The 21,924-nt window shown below is 32.2% G+C and overlaps 1 protein-coding gene across 2 annotated transcripts in view; it reads left to right on the top strand.

Moving 5' to 3' along the window:
- Window positions 1-21,571, top strand: part of LOC129227351 (septin-9-like) — a 54,313-nt gene extending 32,742 nt beyond the window's left edge. For both annotated transcript variants that reach the window (XM_054861896.1, XM_054861897.1), the window contains 7 exons: window positions 1,010-1,153; window positions 4,523-4,604; window positions 6,954-7,091; window positions 11,244-11,361; window positions 11,459-11,554; window positions 13,382-13,530; window positions 20,304-21,571. In XM_054861896.1, the coding sequence (XP_054717871.1) occupies window positions 1,010-1,153; window positions 4,523-4,604; window positions 6,954-7,091; window positions 11,244-11,361; window positions 11,459-11,554; window positions 13,382-13,530; window positions 20,304-20,451 (875 nt within the window). In that variant the 3' untranslated portion in view covers window positions 20,452-21,571. The remainder of the gene's footprint in view (window positions 1-1,009; window positions 1,154-4,522; window positions 4,605-6,953; window positions 7,092-11,243; window positions 11,362-11,458; window positions 11,555-13,381; window positions 13,531-20,303) is intronic.
- Window positions 21,572-21,924: the final 353 nt, after the last annotated feature.

The following is a 21,924-nucleotide window of genomic DNA, read 5'->3' as shown; positions in this document are numbered from 1 at the left end:
TTTTGAACTGACGCAGAATTAATCTCAGTTAAAAAAACGTTGAGAAAAACACTGCATTAAGTGAAGATCAAAATGAGGCATCTACAAGAATTGTGGCTACTTGAAAATTTTTTTTTTTACAGGAGTTTTCAGTTTCTTCCCAAATCATTCAGCATTTTATGTTGCTCCTTTCTTGAAACTTCTAAATAATTATTTAATCAACCAATATTTAATACTTGTTAGTTTACATATCAGTTTTAATTGCGTATTCAGGGGTGCCAAAAACTTAAATTTTTGGGAAGGGGGAAATTCTCAATTTACGGAAAGAAATTCTGAATTTGACTTAATAAAATTTTCGAGCATTCACATATACATTCAATTCCTATGTTATATAACATGATTAGGATGTTAGGCATTATAAAATTAAAAGCAAAAAAAGAGTAGAAGTGTAGGGGCCGAGACCGAGGGCTCCATAACAACGAACTGCCTTGAGAGAGCCGAAACAGCCAGCGCCACATGGGATCAACAAATCCCATGAGTCTTTGCAGCGAGCGAAGAACAGCAAAGAGAACGAGAATGAATGGATGTGGGGGAAAGCCGCCCGAATAATTTCACAATGAAATGCTGTGTTTTAAAATGTAGAAGTTGATCTGGAATTTTGTAATTGTAAATATATTTTGTATATATAAGTGCTAATATCAATTAAAATTTCGTTATGAGTACTAATTGGAATCATTCATTGAGTGACAGTATATTTGTGTCAAGATCAGAACCCACCGGATCCCATAGTAGTAGTATTGTAAATTGTAATATTGTCAGCAAAATTTGCCAAATGAGGAAATGTTTTAGATCACACTTATTCCCATTGGGACACCCATGTGTGTAATTTTGTTATAATTTTAGCATTTTGTTTCTTTCCCTTTTTTTTAATGCAGAAAAAAAAACATTCTCTGATGGTTTAAATGTTGTGCTAATTATGCTTTCTTTGTGTTGTGCTTATACATTTCAAAAACTTCAAACTCAATTTTAGGAAGAAGTGGCCTTGGTAAATCAACATTGCTCAATACTCTATTTAAAGCCAGTGTAAGCCGACGGACATGTGTCAAAAATGAAGGTGAAGAAAATGGAATTTATAAAATTCCAAAAACTACAGAGGTCAAGTCTGTTAGCCATGGTATTGATACTTTTCTACGTTATTCTTACTGATAATTTAAACTTTTAAGCTGAGTAATGTTTTTTGTTTTAATTTTTTTTCTTTTGTTTTCTTGTTCAAAGTAATCCAGGACTTAACTTCCCAATAGGCAGAGTAGCTGCTAGGGTGGCAAATTTTGCTACTTATTTCTTTTTTTACTCTTGAAGTGAACTACTAGCATTCTTTCATTTTCCATAGTAACATCCTTTTCTTGTAATTTAATAATGTTTATTTTTACTCATCTTATGAAAATGAAACATTTTTCAAGCATGTGTTAGTTAGAATAGTGCAAAACAATAAGTGTGAAGCTGACAAGAGGTGTCGATTAAAGAAAAGCAAGTCATTGCCTTTGACCAGGAGCTCCAAACAAGATTGGATTTTGACTAAGATATTTAGTGCCATAGTAAAGTTTATTCAATTATTTTTATGGTTTCTTCAGTGATTGACGTGTATTTTCTCTTCTACGTTATTAATATTTAAAAATTTTTCTGTTAATAGTATTAAGTCTAAGCAGCAAATGAAAATAAATGACAAGCAAAAAAATGATTTTAAATGAAGAAAACATGTTTATTAAAAAAAACGATGAACAAAAAGCAGGGTTCGTACTTCCTTAAAAAGACCCTAAAGAAAACCTTAATTACATCAATCACAACATGGTGAATAAATTGCTCTTCTCCTCGCAAGGTTGCAAGTTCAAATGGCAATTTCTCCATCCCCTCTGGGAAACTCGGAACAGTGGGTGGGGGAATGTGTTTACATTCGAATATGCTAGTAGAAAGTGACCACACAAAAGGGTGGCGATCGATGACACATTTTTTTAATTGCAACTTTTGCAACTTTAATCACCATGTGGCAACTGCTAATTTTTGCCAAAAGTCGACTATATTTTCAGCATGTTCATGTGTACAACATATGAGCAAGCAAAAAATCGATTTTGACCATCTCTGAGTCAACTCTAACGAGATTGCTTGTGCCGTCTGTATATGTGTATCTTGCATAGCTAAAAAAACGGTAAGCCATGGAAGTTTGAAAGTTTGTCTGTACAATCTCGATAGGGTCTAGTTGGGATTGGCAAGTTTTTAGTTGCTAATTAGTGATGTGCCTTCAAGATGGTGTCATAATGAGATGTCAAATCCAGTATCTGTTTAGTGAGATTCTCATAAGAACCATAACATTAAAATAAGAAATAACAATGTCAAAAACCACAAACTGCAGATACTAATTTCGGCGTTACAAGGAACGCCTTTTTCAATGCAAAAGAAATGAGCTTATGGATGAAAAGATGTCTCCCAAAAGCCCAAAGCCAGAAAAGCAAACAGTTTAAAAAATAAAAATAGCAGATTAACCAAACACCAATGAGAAAATTATAAACCAAAAACGAACCAATAGGAACACACAGAGCATGAGCTTTCTCACGAGTACAATACAAGAGAAAGAAAGAATTCTATTGGACGAAGTTTAAGCCACAGAGCTAAAACAAAAAAAAAAAGTACATCGTGAAGCGCAAAAGAAAATTAAATGGAAGAAAAAAACATCAGGGAATGAAACAAACCAAAAGCAAAATTTTCGGAAAAATAAAGATAAATAGAATAAAAGGGGTGAAATATCCACAGCACTGCAAAAACAAGTTAAAAATAAACAAAGCAAGATAGATAAACTTGAATGTACGGAACAGCTTTAACATCATTAACTAAGTTAGAACTGTTCCTCAAAATATGGAAAGATTCCCCAAAGTCAAGATCTGATGAATTGGGGCATTTTTGGATAATTTGATAAGAACATTGTTGAAATTTCTATTAAAATTTCTGAAATTCTTTCCTGGATTGGCTCTCAACAACAAACTAGGGGTGTAAATTTTAAAAATGTTCTATTCAAACAAAGATCCATTAGTATTTTATTTTTGTTGCTTTTGTATGTTACATTTGAGTTTGGTTATTGAAATTTCAGAATCCAGACCCCAGCAAAAGTATTGAAGCTCTTTACTTTTTAGCGCATTACTTTGTGCTAATTTATAATATGTTTTATAACTAATTTAATGCCACTTTACCTTGCTGCGTGTTTTTGCATATTTTAATTTGCATTACAAAAGAACAATTCTGCTGTAAGAAGTTCAAACTTCACGTTTATCTTTATTGCCAATTCAAAATTCACAGACCTTTTTTTTTTGCACCACCAAAGTAAATCTCCCTCTTCTGGTGGTAACTTGATTGACTTCTGTTTACGAATCTAAAGAGACCATACTCACTGCTGAATCTCTACTATGAACTTAACAATGCTGCCACCAAATCCGCTTTATTTTCTTTTTTTTTTGCATTTTATTCATTAATTTTACAGGGTTCGTACGCTCCTTCAAAACTCCTGCTTTTTTAGTTCAAGACCACATAATCTTCCTCTATGACAGAAACTTAAAATACCTTGATCGACAACTAACGTCATGAGAGGGGCGATTTTAATGTAGTAATTTCGTGCATTTATTTTTTTCAGAAAGATGTGATTTACAAATTGATCATAGTTAAATCATAAAATTTGAAGGTGAAAATTTTATTAGAAGACTAAGACATTTCATAAGTGAAGTAAAACATGTTGGTGATTGCCTTTTATTTGTCTTCAAGTTTTATGATTACTGTTTTTCCCTCCTCCACACACTGAGCAGCGAAAGTCAGGTTGTCTGATTATTATTTAAATATCAGTATATGTACTATATTAAGTGATTGTGTTAAAAAAAAACAATTGTTTAGTAAATCAAAGTTATGATATTGTAAAATAAAAAAGGTCATCCACAGGTGATATCATGCCTTGAGGAGGAAACGGGCTCATGAGATTCTGACAAGGGGGGGAGAGAGGGTGACAAGAAGTGACATCACACAGTTATTGTAACAATATGTTTATAAAAAATTTGACATGTGACAAGAGCAGGAGTTAGCTGAAGTTTGATACTTTGTGATAAAGGGGAAGGGGTCAAATTTGTTGGAAAAAAGTGTGACATCATTTGATGACAGCCTGTTAGTACTCCTCCAAAATCTCATTTTACTCCTTCAAAACTCCTTAATTTTGTTTCTGAAATTGAGTACGAACCCTGTGTACAAACATGCTTATTTGGTTTCCGTTGAAAAAAAAAGGTTTTTTATTTAAAATTCAAAGTTCAGTCTTTCATTGGTGTTTGTGGATAATCAAAAATTTCTTTACATATCTCTTAAAGTAATTTTTGTTGACACCTGCACTTAGTAGTTTCGGTGAATTTGTTTTGCCTCGTTCACAATTATTCTATCTAATTTAAGATAGTATTGCTATTTAGATTTATAAGTGTAGTTTATTTATTCAATGCAGAATGTTCCTTCTTTTTATATTTAGTTCTCGAGGAGAAAGGAATTCGCTTGAGGCTAACAGTTACAGACACTCCAGGATTTGGAGATCATATTAATAATGAAAACTGGTATGCAATTTCATGTTTTCAGATACAGTATGGGACTCCCAATTTTGAAATCCAGAAGACACAAAACTGATTGCTTAAATTTAAAAAAAAAATGTAATTTAAGAGAATATATTAAATGTTTCAAATTATTAACGTTTGGCTATTGTTTTAAACATGGTACTTACAGCTTATTTTAAAGTTCTTTGATGCCACGTGTCAGGCAAAATATTAATGTTTTGCTGTAATTGTGCCACAATGTTTTAGCACCTGTTCATGATCTTTTTTCTGTTTATGATTCTTTTTATTTTATCCTTATTATAAAATACAGTCAAACCTCCATATACCGAAGTAGCAAATTGGCGGAAAAAAATTCGATATATAGTGCCCACCGCTTATTAAAATCACATTCGTTCTGCGGACATTTGATTTTATAAAGTGGCTGATTTTATAAACCGGCACACATGCACTGAAAAAAAATAAAAGGTTTTTAAGTATAAATACTCTAAAAACGAAATATAAATTACGATTAGTTGTATTTTATTTTTAGTCTAGTTATATTATTTTAGTTCAGTTGCAAAATACAGTTGACATTTTAACTTACATGAGGTACATTTTTAAAGATTCTCAAGGGTCTTAAAATATTGACTTATTGTTGTTTGAATAAGAGAATTTGAAAGTAAAGATTGAGAAATCCCTAATTTAATTGCAGAATCACACTAACTACATTTAGGAAGCTTGTCATACTAATTCAAAATTTCGAATTCATCTTTCACACTCAAGTCGTCACGACTCGGTAGCTAACAATTTTAACTCAATTGTAAAACAGAACTGTCAACCCCTGTAGATAGCTGAATGAGCACAAACTGATTGTCTCAGTGGTGAGTGAGCAGGGCTGCATTTTGAAAAAGTTCTGCAAAGTGGAAACAGGCAGCATCAACTGAATATATGGCTCTGAAACAATTCTCTTGAGACTGCTTCATTCTTCTTTTTTTTTTAATTCAACCCCCAAAAAAAAGTACAACCTTTACCTTTTTTTTCGTTTTTGTTTATGTGGAATTTGTTATTTTATTAGTGCTGTAATGTTTTAAATCCTTGAAAGAAAAAATAAAATCCTGATTCTATTCAGAGAAGAATTAACACATGCTCTCCAAAAGTTTGATTTTATGAAACGGCGAGGATGATTTTATTAAAGGATAAACCTAACATGTTTTGACATAGAAATGATTCTGTTCTTCCAGATTTGATTCTATAAAGCGGCTGATTTCATAATCCAGAGATTTTATTAGTGGTGAGCACTGTATAGAAATTTCGATATATGGAAACGATCTTATTTTATCATAAAAGTATCCTAAAACATTAAAATAAAAGCAAATTTTCGTGTATGAAACCCAATTTATAATTTATACAAGTATCGGATTAAATGAAAGTTAATGATTAAAAAATTAACAGAAATTACATTTTTACGCCAACATACATCTTCATATTCTTCGGCAATTCAACTTGATCGCAACGTTAGGGGATTTTCGTTTTAACAATGTGATCGGGATAAAAGTAAACAATCAATCTACTTAACTTGAATGATTTTTACTGAAGCTAAGAAGACTAGAAATAGTAATCAACAAACAAAAGGGATAATTTGAAACTGATTTTACAGTGTTACTGGTTACAGCTAAAATTTGAAATAAACTTGAGAGAATTTAAGAACTTCAGAACGGAACAATGACTTAACTACAAACCCTTCAACCCCTGATTTCTTATGAGTTCCGAAGTAATCTTTAGTGTGAACGTTATTTTCTCCTCTAACCTTTATTTTTCATGAGACAAACAGTCTGAAGTAAAAAAAAATATCTATGAATGTCTCGAAATTTTTTTTCGATACATAGAGATTTTTTCGATATATAGAAACAATTTTTCTATATAATGAACATAGAAATTTGCTGGGATTTCGATATATAGTAAATTTCTATATGTGGAAGTTCGATATATGGAGGTTCGACTGTATGAGGTATGTTGAGCAGAAATACAAAGGTATTTTTCAGTACAAATACAATTTATTTATTGTGTAGATCAGGATATTGAATAATGCATAAAAAGCAATACCTGCAAATACACCACTACCAATTAATTATGTCCAAGATTGCTAATGGAATTGAACAAAATTTAGTGGAAATATTAGTAAAATATGAAAGAAAGTGTCAACTATCGCACAATACAACGATTTTATCTATGTTTGAGTCTGAATCTAAAATTACGAAGGCCCCAGTCCCCAGTGTTTCGGATTCGGGGTCCCATGCCGTATTCAATTGGAATAAGTAGTTCTTAAACATTGTACTTGCATGAACTTTGTTTTTAAAACTTCTCCTCTTTTAGCTGGTTACCCATTCTTGACTACATTAATCAGCAATATGAAAAATATTTAAATGAAGAACAAAGTGTTGCTCGAAAGAAATACATTCCTGACACCAGAGTTCATTGTTGTTTATATTTCATTCCACCTACTGGACATTCGTAAGTGCAAATTCATGCGTTTTCATTTATTAATTCTTTGAATGCCTTAATGTTCTATGCTCATACGTAAATAGTGCAAAATATTGGCATGCAATCTCCTGCCAGGGGTGAAAGATTTTTATAAAAAATTGAGACAGTGAGATGGAACAGGATTTTTTTTTTTATAGTGAATAAGTGAAGTCTGGGCAAAGTTTAGATAAGTTAGCTTTTTTATTTATTTTTTTTTATGTAAATCCTACTAAAGAGAAAACTACTGCTCAATACCTTAAATGAACAGAAATAAAGGGGCTCTTAAATTATAAAAAAAAAAACAATTTATTACAAATTTATTTTTAAGCTAGTAATAATTTTTAGTCAGGCCCGGATCTATAAATTTTGAGCCCCCCCCCCCCCCCCCAAATAATGAATTTTTTATCGAATGACTGTTGTTTGTTTTTAACTGCTGTAATATTTCTGCCATGTATTTTGCATTGATTAGTTAAAATCTCCTAATTTATTTATTATTATAAGTTATTGCTATTACTTAAGATTCGTTGTTGTTCATCATATGTGTTGAGTTTCTATTTTTCCTCAAATTTTTTCAAAAACATAATAGAAATTTTTTCTACATTAAAAATTTGAGCACAGGTTCTTTTAGTTTATTTATTTATTTTTTTAAAATGGTTTCTTGGACCGTAGGCCCCCTAGCGCTGTGCCCCACCACTACCCCCCGGGGTCTGGGGGTACGTAAATCCGGCCCTGTTTTCAGTGTTCATATATTTTTATTATTTCTGGACATTTTTTTTTTCGGAAAAGAAGTTTTTATTTCCTATGTATTCAATGCCTTTATTTACATAAAAACTACCCCCCCCCTCCCTCTTTATTTAAAGAAATTCCATCTTTCAAATTTTTGCACCTTTTAACCCTTGGCTCCTGCATCTTTAAGTTTTCTAAAAGAAGTACAGGATTTGTGAGCTCTCTGCCCTACTTTAGCTTTGGTAGAAGCTTATTTCAATTTTTTTTATTACATGTCATGTAAATATTGGTTCATCTCATCATTTTAGAAATCTAATTAAAAACACTTCCAGAATTTTTAAAATACTGGATGTTTTTAAATTTTTCATCAGATAAAGCTTTGATACAAAAATATAGGATAAGTAAAGTAAACTCCTGCTTATCCATGACCTTGCACACTTTCAAAGATTTTTTTTTCGTGGCGATGGTCAATTGAATCTTATATCTTTAAACGAGCAATTCTTGTGGGTATGTATATATATATTTCTTATCTCGGAAACGGCTCTAACGATTTGGATGAAATTTTGGATTTAATTGTAGTTTTGCATTCCAAGTTCATCTACATCAGTGTTTTTTCTGTAAAAATGCAATTTTTTACAAAAAGCAGTTTTTTAATATAAAGTCGAATTAAGTTAAGCCTTGCAAAAAAAAAAAAAAAAAACTGAATTGACACATCAGGCAGACGATTTGCAACCATATTAATGAAAATTTGTCTCTTCTCGCTTTAAAATTTAAAACTTGTTTAGGGTTGCCAGGCTTGGCTGATGTTAGCCACTTTGGCTAATTTCAATCATACTTGGCTTTATATAAGTCGATGTAAGGCTTTTTGTTTTTTTTTTCAGCAAAACTATTGCTTGACCATCTTATTTTATGTACTAATTTTCTTTTTTACACTTCAAATAGTTTTATATGTTTTTTTTTTTTTAAGTCATGCATTTCAATTTTATTTCGGAAAAACATATGTCTTGAGACTTTATATTTTGTTGTTATAATTTGTTGGAGTGGTTTGTGGATCATCGGTTTTTATGGATAGCATGCTGTATGTAGCATTTTCTGGGATAAAGTGAGCAACTACTCTAAAAGTACTTATTCCAAATGAAAATCTCGATTGGAATAAAATCGCGAATCGCAACTCTTGATAAATGACAGGAAAATTGTATAGTGGAAACAAAAATGTAACAGATAGTTTAAACAGGGTGGCGACAAATCAGGGTGATCAGGGAAAAGTCAGGGAACTTTATTAATCAGGGAAAGGTCAGGGAATTTTGAAAAAATAACAAACAATCAGGGAAAATTGATTTTATGAAGAAAAAAAAATTTTTTTTTTGCTTTGCAAAATTAAGTCTCCTAATTCTCTACGCAATTTCCGGCAATTATCTGTTCAAAAAAAAAGTTAAAATTAATGAGGTACGATTATACACTGCCGCATATTTGTGCATCTTTTTTCCTCAACGTCAAAGTATTGCATCTTACTTATTAACCACAGGATGCAAGATTGCTTCTGTGTCTGTAAAGTTGTTTATTTTACCTAGGTTGAAGTTTGCTTTCACGCTTTCAATACTACGTAAAATAAACAACCCTACAGGCAAAGAGGAAACCGTCATTAATGCCTTAAGCGTATTGTAATCAAGATTTCAAGAACTCTTTGTTTTTTGAATTAATACTGATAAAAGCTTAAAAGTTATTACTTCTTCGCGTTTTTAATGTAATTTCTAAAATTGAACATTGAATCAAAAAAACTTCGTTTTTTTGCCGTTATACTATTTGCTGTCACCGCAGATTAGAAATAGAAAGGTTTTCTTTTTCAGGCTTAAATGATTCTTTTATATTTTAAAACCATTCTTTTATATATTTTGAAATTAACCAATTGTTTTTCCCCCCTTACATTTTAAAGCTGTTTGTTACAAAAGCAACCTAAATTTTTTTTCGATACATACTGAAATCATTTGAAATAACTTGTGCACTTAAGTAAATATCTTTATTTTTTTGTTGTTAAAATGCTGTAACCATTCATTAAAATCTATGTTCTTGATTAGAGAAAAGCTCCCTATGAATGGATGTCAAAAGGTTTCATCTGTTTTGCCTAAATATATCAATTAGTTATATAATAATAACTACATTACTTCTATTTTTTCACTATTACTTGTTATTCTTGCAACAATTATTATACTGTTTGAAAACTTAGTTCAAAATAATTTCAATTACTTTTTAGTTCTATCATAAATACACATGTTTTTAAGAGTGATTTTAATAGTTTCTAAAAATTCTTATGCTAAGTGGTTACTGGAAGTAAAGTTTTTTTTTTTTTAATTTTATATAAATTTCCATATAGAAAAATTTATTATACTGTTTTGTAAGGTTTTTTCCAAACAAATTGACTTGATATGTTTTTTTTAAACATTTTATTAAAAAAACAGCAATTTTTAAAAATTATATCTTTAGTTCAACAACTTTACACAACTTAAAAACGTTTAAAATACTGTGTTTTGTACAAACATACAATGAATTTCAAGTAGAGCAAAGAAAGGAAACTATTATCATTGGTAACGTAAATCAGGGAAATTTGATAAACCTAATCAGGGAAGTCAGGGAACTTTTTTTCACAGTTCCTGTCGCCACCCTGTTAAAACAAAATGTTGATTTAATTGCATTCAGAATCTTCTTTGTTTGTTTGGTACTTTAATGTTGTTAAAAGGTCGCGCCGCATTTTCAATCCAATTTTTCATATTTATTGTCGCCATGTTTGGTCTTAGAAACTACTTTTTTTGTCAATACCGTGCGTTAAATATTTATACGCAACCAGCTCAGAGACTCCCTTGGTGGATGTCTGTGGGAGAGAGGAGGCCTATATTTAGTAGTAGGCTTCTTGCAGCTGAAATGATTATAATGCTGATGAAGTATTTACATGTATATCTCTCGTTTCTCGAAAGCATATCCAACGACTGGCAAGAGCCTTAATATTTCGATAACGTGATGCTTTTCAAGTATATTTGAAAAAGTATCGAACCTTAGAAAAAAAACAAGCTGACAAAAAATAATTCTTTTAAAGCCAAGCAAGGCTCGGTCATCCAGGTACTGTAGATAAATGCAGCCAGTTTATTCTTCTTTAAGATGCAACAAATGAAATCAACATGGGAGCAAGTTATGTGTTTCAAATTTTTCCACTTGTTGTATATTTCCAAATGCTTATTGATTAAGTGCACATGTTGTGTCAATATTATGTTGCCACAGATTTTTGATCAGTTCCAATTGACAGTTATGAGGTTGGAATCTTCCTAGATTAGTTTCCATATTTCCTTTAGTTTCTAGTCTGGCATAAAATTTACTGTAAGTTGCAATGTTTTACCATGTTTATTATTTTCTGTTTTCCACCCTTAGATTAACTCCATTAGATGCTGAATTTATGAAAAAATTAGACAAAATTGTGAATATTGTTCCTGTAATTGCTAAGGCCGACACTCTTACAGTAGATGAGAGGCTTGCATTCAAGCAACGAGTAAGCTTGACAAAGTTCAATCTTTATTTTTTATTGATTGGTAAAAGCTTTGCTATATGCATCAAATCTAAAATTAATTGAAATTATTTTATTTCAGATTAAACAAGATTTGGAAAGAAATGGAATAAAAATTTACCCTATCAGTGAACTTGAAGAAGAACCAGAAGATATTATATCCAATAATAAAATTAGGGTTAGTTAAGATTTAAATAGCTCAATATTATTGATTATAATCTGATATCTGTGGTTGATTGATTGACCGTTGGTTTTGTAAAAGATGGCTGAATTTATTTGCTTATAAACTGGTTTCCATTTAAAATTTAGCATAGAGTTTTCATTGGAAACAAATTCTCGCCAACATCTGTGCCTTATCAGGGTTGCTAACTGCTCTTCATTTTACAGAATTGTTCTGCAAAAACTGAAACTCCTTATTTCCACCAAAATAGTTATCTTTCTCCTTTTTTCTCTAAAATTCATAACATGAGCAAGTTTATATTTACTTCAGAAAAAAAAAACTATTTTCATTCTTTACTTTCTCTTCAATTTTGTTGGATTGTTAATTGGATTTTCTAAATCTATTTCCGTCTCATGCAATATTATTAACATTTTAAAAACATTCAAAGTCTTTAATGTTTAACTAATATTAAAACTAAAAAAAAAATCAATTATTCTATTTTTAGCATATTTTCTTATGTTAATGTGACAATGATAAAATTGGGTATTTTAAGTTGTTCCGACTTAAAGTATAACTGGTTTTATAAATATTTTATAAAAAATTGCTAGGATTTTACATGCTTATCAAAATTCAAACACAGACTTAAGTTAGTGGCATAGTGGCTATTGTTTTTAAATGATTTTTGCTCATAATATTGAACTACTCTGCAAACCACAGATGTTGGTCAAATTGTTACCCTAAGGTTTGCAAGGACAGATAGAAGGGAGGTGCGATCGTCCCTCCCTTGAGGAACCTTGCACCTGCATTTTTTTCCCCGAGTTGAGGTCGTTAAGGAAAATAATCTGTTTTGAATCTCTTCCCAGAAACTTTTTTAAATTGAAATTTCAAAAAGGCAATTACAGACAATCTTTGATATTGTTAGGAGAAGGGGTTTATGACCAGTTGCCCACCTGGTCATCTTTCAAAATTTAAGTCTTAAAGATTCAATTGTAGACATCTCGGGTAGTATTAAGGAAAAGAATCTGTTTTGAATCTCTTTCCAGAAACTTTTTTAAATTGAAATTTCAAAAAGGCAATTTCAGACAATCTTTGATATTGTTAGGAGAAGGGGTTTATGACCAGTTGCCCACTTGGTCATCTTTCAAAATTTAAGTCTTAAAGATTCAATTGTAGACATCTCGGGTAGTATTAAGGAAAAGAATGTTTTGAATCTCTTCCCAGAAACTTTTTTAAATTGAAATTTCAAAAAGGCAATTTCAGACAATCTTTGATATTGTTAGGAGAAGGGGTTACTGACCAGGGGCCTACCTGATCATTTTTCAAAATTTAAGTCTTAAAGATTCAATTTTAGACATCTCAGGTAGTATTAGAGAAATGGAATAGGTTCAAGTGACTTTCTTCTGGAAATTTTTGGAAACTGAAGTTTGGGCCTTGAACGGTAAACCCTGTGTTTTATGCAATGTTTCCATTTCTTTCCTTGAAATGGAATATCTCTATCATATTTTGGCGATCGCTCTATAAAGCATAAAACTCTTTCTGGCATGAAAAAATAAAATCCAAAGCTATCTGCCTCTACCATCCAGTGATGTGACCAAAAATTTGCTGGGGGTGGAAAGGACCTTAATTCTTTACATGTATACAAACATACTAGGATTGGAAATATAGCTTAGAAACAACATGTTTGCATTTCTGCAGTCATTCATTGTTTTTCATTAATTTTTCACTGAAATTTCATTGACAAAACTTTTACCTAAAGTTATGTTTAACTTGTGAATCAGAGTTACTAAATAATTAAAGCACGGTACATTATATTTTTTAAATGCAGATATTAATCTATTTTTTTAGGAAATGATTCCTTATGCTGTAGTCGGAAGCAATGTTCAACACCAAATCAATGGCAGAACCATTTATGGTAGGAAAACACAATGGGGAACCGTAGAAGTTGAGAATAGAGCTCATTGTGAATTTCCAGATCTCAGGGATATGCTAATAAGGTAAGAACTCAGATTATTTGCATCTCTAATATTGTAATACTGTTAGAATTCGAAACAAACGAGCGTTAGTCGTATTAGCAACTAAAAATTTTAGTTTGCCGACCACTGTTTTCGCATCCCATCAACACATAGGCGTCGGAGCCGGGGGAGCTGGGGGAGCTTGAGCTCCCCCTGGAATATTTCAGACCGGCTCAGCTCCCCCGGAAAAATTCTCGCACAGCAGCTTTCTGTCATACATTGTTTACCTCAAACCTGATTTCAAAAATGTGATCTGCCTTTTCTAAGAATTTCCACCCAATAAGCAACAAAAACAAGGGACAGACGGAGTGGTCAGTGCACTTGAGTCCTTCTTCACCATTTTTCTCACTGTTTACCCACCTCTTGATTCCCGGAAGAAGATTAACAGAATTTTAGACAAGCTATCCTACCGGCTGCGGAAAAGTGGGCTTTGCCCCGCGGCCTGCAAAAATCAGTACCAATATCGATAGGGGTTTGCTCCCCACCTTGAGCCCGTGTTTCGAGAGCGGCATTGCAGTTTAGTTCACATTCTTATTAGTTTTGCCTCGCATACCGTTTTTTTGTCGCGTGATCACAAAAAAGAATAGTGAGTCAGTTTTGCATTTAAATATGAATAATATGGAAGGTGATACAGACATAACTATAAAAAAGGTTACTAAGGTAAGCAACTTGTTCAAATCAAATGATTTCAACTTTCCAGAAACTTATCTCGTTTTAAAATATCTGACTTCTTAGGCACAATGTAAAGAATTTCCAGCGGAGTCCTTTGAAACTGGTTGATTAAAATAAACTAGCAAAATTTTACGTGAAAGTTAAACTAAAAGATCAAGTGGTATTGTTCTTTATTCATTGCAATTACCTACATTAAAAATAAATAAATAAATAAATAAAAAGAACTTGGAGAGGGGGGGATCCCCATTTACAAACAAATTTATTTATTTATTTTTTACTCCGTCGTTTATTTCTCTGTTTGATCATTTTCACTCCTTCATAAAAAGTTAAGTCCCGAGCAAAGAAAATTCTTTAAAGATTTCCCAAAAGTCTAATTATGTAGTTACAAAACAATAAACAGTCCTAAACTAATTCTCAAGGGATCATGAACGTACATATATTTCGGGTTTAAATTCTATGTTTCGATCAAAAGGTACCATCAGATCGTAAAAATGTCATTGTTCTATGATCTATCGAAACCGAAAGTAATCTGTTGCCAGATAGAGAACCCGTAGAGGTCCGAAATAGATATTATTCAACGAATTTTTTATTTATTTTTAATGGAAAATATTATCAAAAGAAACAGCATAAATCAGCTGCGTACTCAGAAATTAATTTTGGGGGCGCAAATTATTGCTGTGATAAAAAACGCAATTTTTAGAACTCTCCCACGGTAAAAAATTAAAAAAAAAAAAAAAATGTGCTAGTTACTTTATTTTATTTTAAACCGTCAGGGATAGATTTTTTCATGAAGTTATAAAACTGCGAAGATAAATATCATTCAAACAATACTAAAGGAACAAAAATTCACATAAATCAAAATCGGTGAAATTTTCATTATTATAATATTCTTAAAATCTTTCAATGGTTATAAAAACAGTTACTGTGTAAAAATCTGTTTTGAAAGGTGCGAGTTTATTGAAATAAAAAATTTTGAACCTAATACTTCACGAAGTTAGAATTTTTCATATTTTTTGCTCTCCTAGTTTACGATTTTTTTGTCACTTACAGATATATTTTCATGTCAAAATTGTAACTTTTCATTTATTATTTTTCATTTATTAAAAAATCTTCTACAATATTTTAGTTTCTCTCAAAGACTTTTACTAAAATTTATCTGAACAATAAAATATATAACGAACACGTCATTTTAACACATTTCTAACGTTCTGTTTCTCCACCTTAATGTTTCATCCTTTTCCCTTTTTCTAGTTCTCAGAAAATAAGAGTCTTCTAAATGCTACTCTGCCGAAGTCCTCCTTTTCATTCAAACTCATTACAGAGCGCCTCAAATTTTGTTTTCAGGACTCGGTTCCCTGAAAATTTCCGAAAGAGAGTCCCTGAATACCTTGTTCTCCAATAACATGGGAAATTAAATAATATTCCGTTTTTGGAAATTCAATTTCAAAAAATTACTCGGCCCCTAACCAGGGCTTGATTACTTCACCGGCCAATTAGACCTGGGCCTAATTGACCTGGCCTAAGGGGCTCCAAATTACTGAAAAAATTATGCATAGCATTACAACTATACGAAAAAATTCCATGTATTTTTAAAAGTAATAATAAAAAAATAATGACTTTTTATTTAGAAAAGAACTTCCTTAAAGTGGAATTTTTATTAATTCTACCAGTAGCGAATTTACCATGCCACAATTTCGAGTGACCCGAAGGGGATTCGTGAATGCATATGATTAATAATTTACATAGTTCTTTGGCCCACGAAAATGAATTCCGACAGGGCTAATAGAGTCTTCAGGGAGCCCTGAAATTATTGCAGGCCTAGGGCCTCACATTTTGTTATTCGGGACCTGCCCCTAACGCTGACAAATATCATCCGCATTCGCGCTTTTTAGAGATTATAATTTCGAAAAAAATAAAGAGAAGGAACCTCTGAACCTTTTCTGATAACACCATTGAAGAACGCTTTCTAGAACAACTTTGAAAGATTACCAGAGTAGAGCCCTAGAACAGCCTTTTCCCCTGACATCATTGAAGATTGTCTACAATTTTGATTTTGGATCTTCAAATTCGAAATATTGGGAGGGAGATGTAAATCGATTTGAAATTCGATCGAGGACAATCCTTCGAGTCATATTAGTTTCACTAGCGTTAACAAATATAGTATATAATCCGTTTTTAAGACATTAATTTCGAAAAATTTTCCGGGAAGTTTATTCGTACCATTTCTCCCCTTAATATTCCAAAAATCGCTTAAAAAGTCGTTTTTAGAACAAGAATTTTGAAATTTTCCCCGGGGAAGGTCCCCGGATCTCCTCTATTTATACGTGCTCATCTTCGAGTACTGACCAACCCCCTTTCAAAACCGGAGTTTTATCACCTCATTATCTCCATATACAATGTATTTATTAAATATGATTGAAAACTTTGCTGGGAAAGAGAGAGAGATGGAGAGAGAAACTAATTTCTTATGGTCAAAAAAATTAAGTCGCCCCCCCCCCCCAAATTATTTTCTGCTTATGGCATAATGTGTCTCAGCTCCCCCTACTTCCACTAAGTTCCTACGCCTCTGCATCAACATGTTGTAGTAGCTTTATACATTGTGCCAGGGCCGTCGACAGGATTTATGGGCCCCTATGCAACTTTCTTCGGGGCCCCTAACTTTTTACTTGAATCTCCTCTTTCTTCGCTCTGCTTTTACATAAATATCCTAAATATTGTCAGTGGGTCTAGGTCTAATAAAAAGGGTTTTTTTAACTGAAAGTTTTTTTTTTCTCAATTAAAATTGCTTTGTTGTGCTTCTTCTTAATCCAAACTTTGTAATGTTATTAAAAAGAGAATCTTGTATACAGAGCCGGATTTCGACTTAATGGGGCCCTAGGCTATTTTAAGCATGGGGGACCTTTTTTGTAGCTCGAACGATATTATATTAGTAGCAAAACAGGCTATTTTTTAAGTTTTTTTTCCCAACTATGTTTCGTTTCCTCTGGTACATATAGCGATATAGCCATGAATGTGTTTTTAAAAATTTTTTTGTTATACTGTCTTTTTCTTTTTACCTTGGACGAGGAGGGTTTTCAGGAGAGTTATACAGGAACCTCCTTTGAGTTGAGGGTAGAATACCTGAAATTTGAGGGGGTCCGGGGGTTTCTCCCCTGTAAATGTTTTTGAAAAATGCATTAAAAAATTCTGCATTTTGAGATTCAAACTACAGAAACATCAGCAAAAATAGGAGAACAAAATACAGAAATTTTTTAAACCTATGCACTCTTTTGCAAATTAAGGCAATGCAAAAGAAAAATTGCCCTTGGTTCAACAAATCGTTGATATTTATCGACAGAGAGGAAGAGCTAGAGAGAAGAAACGATATGACACAAAGTCTATCACTTGCTCACATCGACTTTCGGTTACATATTTTATTTTTCGACCTGTTAGTTTTAAATATCCCTTCTACCCACCGACAAACACAACGCTGAATCAATTGAAATATTACCTAGATTAAACAATGCATAAAATTCTTTCAAAGAAATAGTGGAAATATTTAAAAAATAGGTATTAATGAGAAAGCAGCACCCTAACCATTCAGAAAGTTTACCTTAGCTTAGGTAAACTTAACACCAATTCTAATTAATACAGTGACACAGGGGAGCCCATCCTCCTCCCGCTCCCCAAGAGAAAGAGCACCCCCTCCCCAAAAGAAATTTAATGGCCCTGACCCCCCTAAGTGGGCACCCTTGAGTGACATAACATTGCCCCTTTTAGACATTTGACGAGAAGTGCATCGTCCAAAAAGTTTTCCCAAATTAGGCAATCATTTTTTACTCTTGAAACAACGCTAGAATTAATTTCATTTTGTATCACTGAACTTAATACTCAAATCAATACATATTTTTAAATATTTCATCAAACTGAGCCGTTTACCAATGTTTTAAGTTTCGAACGCTAAAAATGCAAGCGCTTTTTTTCATTTTTTACCCCTTGTCTGTTTTACTAAAGTTCTGGTAATCTTTCAGAAATAAGCGTTTTTTTTTTTAGCCTTGCAATTTACGCAAAAAAAAAAAACATTTATTTTTGGTTGATAGAGTCGATAGAGGACTCTGAAGATAAGGACAAAAATTCTTAATTCGAACTTGCAAGATTTAAAACTCGTAATCTCTAGGAGAAAGAGTTTCTTCAAACTAAAAAGATTTTTTTTTTAAGAAAGAAAAAAAGTGGTGAGAGGGATTTTTTCTTTTTCTTAGGACCGCTTCGCGGGTCTCCCAATCTCTCACAGGCCCCTATGCAATGCATAGGCTTGCCCCCCCCCCCCTTCTCGACAGCCCTGCATTGTGCAGAATATATTCAATCTTGCTTTTTCAAATCGATTTCCTATTTTGATTTTTAAGTATTAATAGTGGAATTCTTGTCTCCGACTTTATCATTCCCATCTTTTCCAAATGGGATATATTTATGCAAAATGGCATTTAACTGGATGTAATCACAAATTGCTGACGGACATCTCATGAAATACCTTCTGACTGTTATACTGAATACCTAACCCCCTTGCGGTTGACCAGTCCGAGAATTACATGTTAAATGGACGAGATATCTCGTCAAGAACTACAAGGTGGTTAATGTCTGGGTACGCGTACACTATAGTAAAATTTTTAACTTCTCCCAAGTTTTTCTTTTTATTTTCTTAACAGAAAGCAATTTATAATAATTATCTTACTTATCAATAATCTTCTCAGGAAGGCTGTAACCACATTATATATTTCCTTTACTCAAAAGAAACTTTTAACAATAACATTACTATTGTAGCAGTTGGAAACTTCTCTTAAGAAGTTTGAATTATTTAAAAATTATGCCTAAGCAGAATAGTTTGACAACTTTCAAAAAAAGCTTAGTGCCAATTACACCCAACTTCTGCATCCCTCCCAATTTTGATCCCTGAATACCCATTTCATACATCATTGGCTTTTGAAAATGATGCAAAATAGAAGAGAAAAGCTCTGCTTGTGACCCTCCAGTAATCCTTTTGAGGTCCTGTTGTAATTGCTGCAGGTGAGACTACTTCATTTATTATTTACACACCTATTTTTTTAGAGTTGATATTGACGTACGGGAAAGTAGGGTCATTTAGTTCTGGACAGAACTTCTTGTTTAACTGTACAGCTTATTGTTTATTCTGGAAAAGTTTATAGAAGCCAGTTATAGAAAATTGTGCCTTGCAGATTAGTGATTTAAAAGTACAGTCGTCCCTCGCTACTTCGACTTCCGCAACTTCACTACATCACGGTTTTTTCTTTCTTTTTTTTTTCAAATATAGTAATTAGCCTTTTTTATGCGCTCGTGTAAACTTTTTCTACAAAAGAATAACAAAGTATATGTCTTTTAAGTAAGGTAAGAAGAAAGTGTAGGGTATCTCATTTTAACTGTAAAGCACTAATGGAAAGTATAAATCACTGTATTATTACTAGGTGATAAACACATCTGTAAATGGTGTTCAACAATGTACTAGCTTTTTAAGTTGTACACGTAAATGTAGAGGAAGACGGGGGCACCTATGGTCACTAACGGGCAATTGATTCTTCATCGGACAAGTTGAGGTTTTTTCATAGATTAGTAGTAGTGTATAAGAACTGCGTGTGTGTATAGTTTATTTTCCAATAATTAACAATGTGATATCTATTACGTCTAACATATCTAATTTTCTCATATTTTGTGCAATATATTGAGTAATACAAATGTAATGGTGGCTAAGGATGCTGTTTCGTGTCTAGGGGGCTCTAACTATGTTAAAAACCTATTTAAATTGCCGTAAGTAAGTTTTATGCGCTCTAATTAATTAGAAAAATATATACAGAATCCTACTTTGTGGAAATTCAGTTATCGCAGTCAAGCCTGGAACGAATTAACCGCGATAAACGAGGGTTGACTGTATTCAGAATATTTTGGAAGCATTATGCAAATTTATTAAAAAATTTTATCAAAAAATTTATATTGCATTGTGTCATTTCAACATAAATTTTTATTTTTTCTTTAAAAAAAAAAAATTGATTTATTTTCTGATATTCAAACATTAAATGAATTTCTCTCTTTGTAAGAACTCATATGCAAGACCTGGTGGATGTGACTCGGCTAGTTCATTATGAAAATTTCAGACATCAGAGACTACGATCCAAGGATCGCCATGTTAATGGTTTGAATGGACAGGTGGTAGATATTGAGCAAATGAATGAAAGTAGCTTATAGAAAATATGCACTTTCGCGGAGCATATCAGCATTTAATCATTTGTCCTTCTTCAATTCTAACAGTACAAGGAAAACAAGCATATTCATGTCATAGAACTTGATGAGTTGAGCATAAAATCTTGATTACCCGAAATAATTACTAGATAATACTTCACATTCAGATTTCTATTGCTTTAAAAAAAATAACATTCAAAAAAATTCAATGTTTCAAATGACTTAAAAATAAAATTAAATTAAAATGCAGATAAATTGGCACCTGATGTAGGCATGCCTGCCTCTGGTAACCTTGGAGTAAAATGGTTTACTTATATAAAATAAAATTAAATGAATCAAATTCAAAAGTACAGATACTGACATCAGTTGAATGAAGTTCTGGTAAAACGTTTTGGATAATCGATGTTTTACTGTGTTTTGTATTGATTGTTCACCATTCTGCTTTTATCATTGATTTATTTTTTATTAGAAGCACATGATTATCATAATTATGATCTGACATTTTACACAAAGTGTAAATAAAACTGATCTTTTTTTTTTGCTGTATTTTTCACAATTTCAGAAACATAAGAAACAAATTGTACAATCAATAAGAATTGTGTATATGAATTATGATAAAATGTATTATTAGCTAATTGGCTAAATATGCATTATGAATTCTTTTCAAGTGCCTTTTAAAAGTATGATTATTTATGATGCAGTGATGTTCTTACATCTGTGCTTGTTGCATAAAGGTTTTAATTTTAAAATTAAGTTACCATCCTTGGCATTTTCAGTAATTTCCCTTGCATGTTTGAAAAGCTGCAACAGGTTAAATGACCGTCTCATTCCACTTCTGAATTTATTCTGTTCATCAGTGATGGATTGGGATGAGTAAAGCAAAAGGCACTGTTCAAGAAAACCCATTTCTCTCAAAACAAAACTACAATTTTAAACTTAATGCCTATTATGCAGCAAACAGATGTATATATGTGTGTATATAACACCTTAACTGGCATTTTGCATGTGATATATTCCTTTTTTTATTTGTGTCATTTCAGATGTGATTTGTTTATTGCTTCATTTTATTTTTAAGCATTTATTTTTATTGTCATTTTTATCAAAACAAAAGAAATAAAGTTTAAAAAAGACAGTAGAGGATTTTTCTTTAAGTGTCAAAAAATTGTTTAAAAAAGTTTTCAAAATGCTGCAGTTTTGCACAGCTCATTTAAAAGCCCTTTCCACTCAATTTTTTTGAGCAATCACGATTGCTTATTGTTCTCACTTGACTGTTTTTGGTGTTCCTATGATTTTATTTTCCTACCAGCACCCTCTGCACCATCACCGTCAGCCGACTCCTCACGATGCTGCACCTCTAACGAAAACCGTCTCCAGGTTTCGTCAATATCCTGCACACACGCGCATACATACACGCACATACAACTACCCACACACTCATGCCTGCACACACACACGCGCCTGCGTACACACACACGCTCG

The sequence above is a fragment of the Uloborus diversus genome, chromosome 8, assembly GCF_026930045.1.
Source record: "Uloborus diversus isolate 005 chromosome 8, Udiv.v.3.1, whole genome shotgun sequence".
Taxonomy (NCBI): domain Eukaryota; kingdom Metazoa; phylum Arthropoda; class Arachnida; order Araneae; family Uloboridae; genus Uloborus; species Uloborus diversus.
Note: the sequence above shows the minus strand (reverse complement) of the source record. Positions and strands in the feature narration are given on the sequence as shown.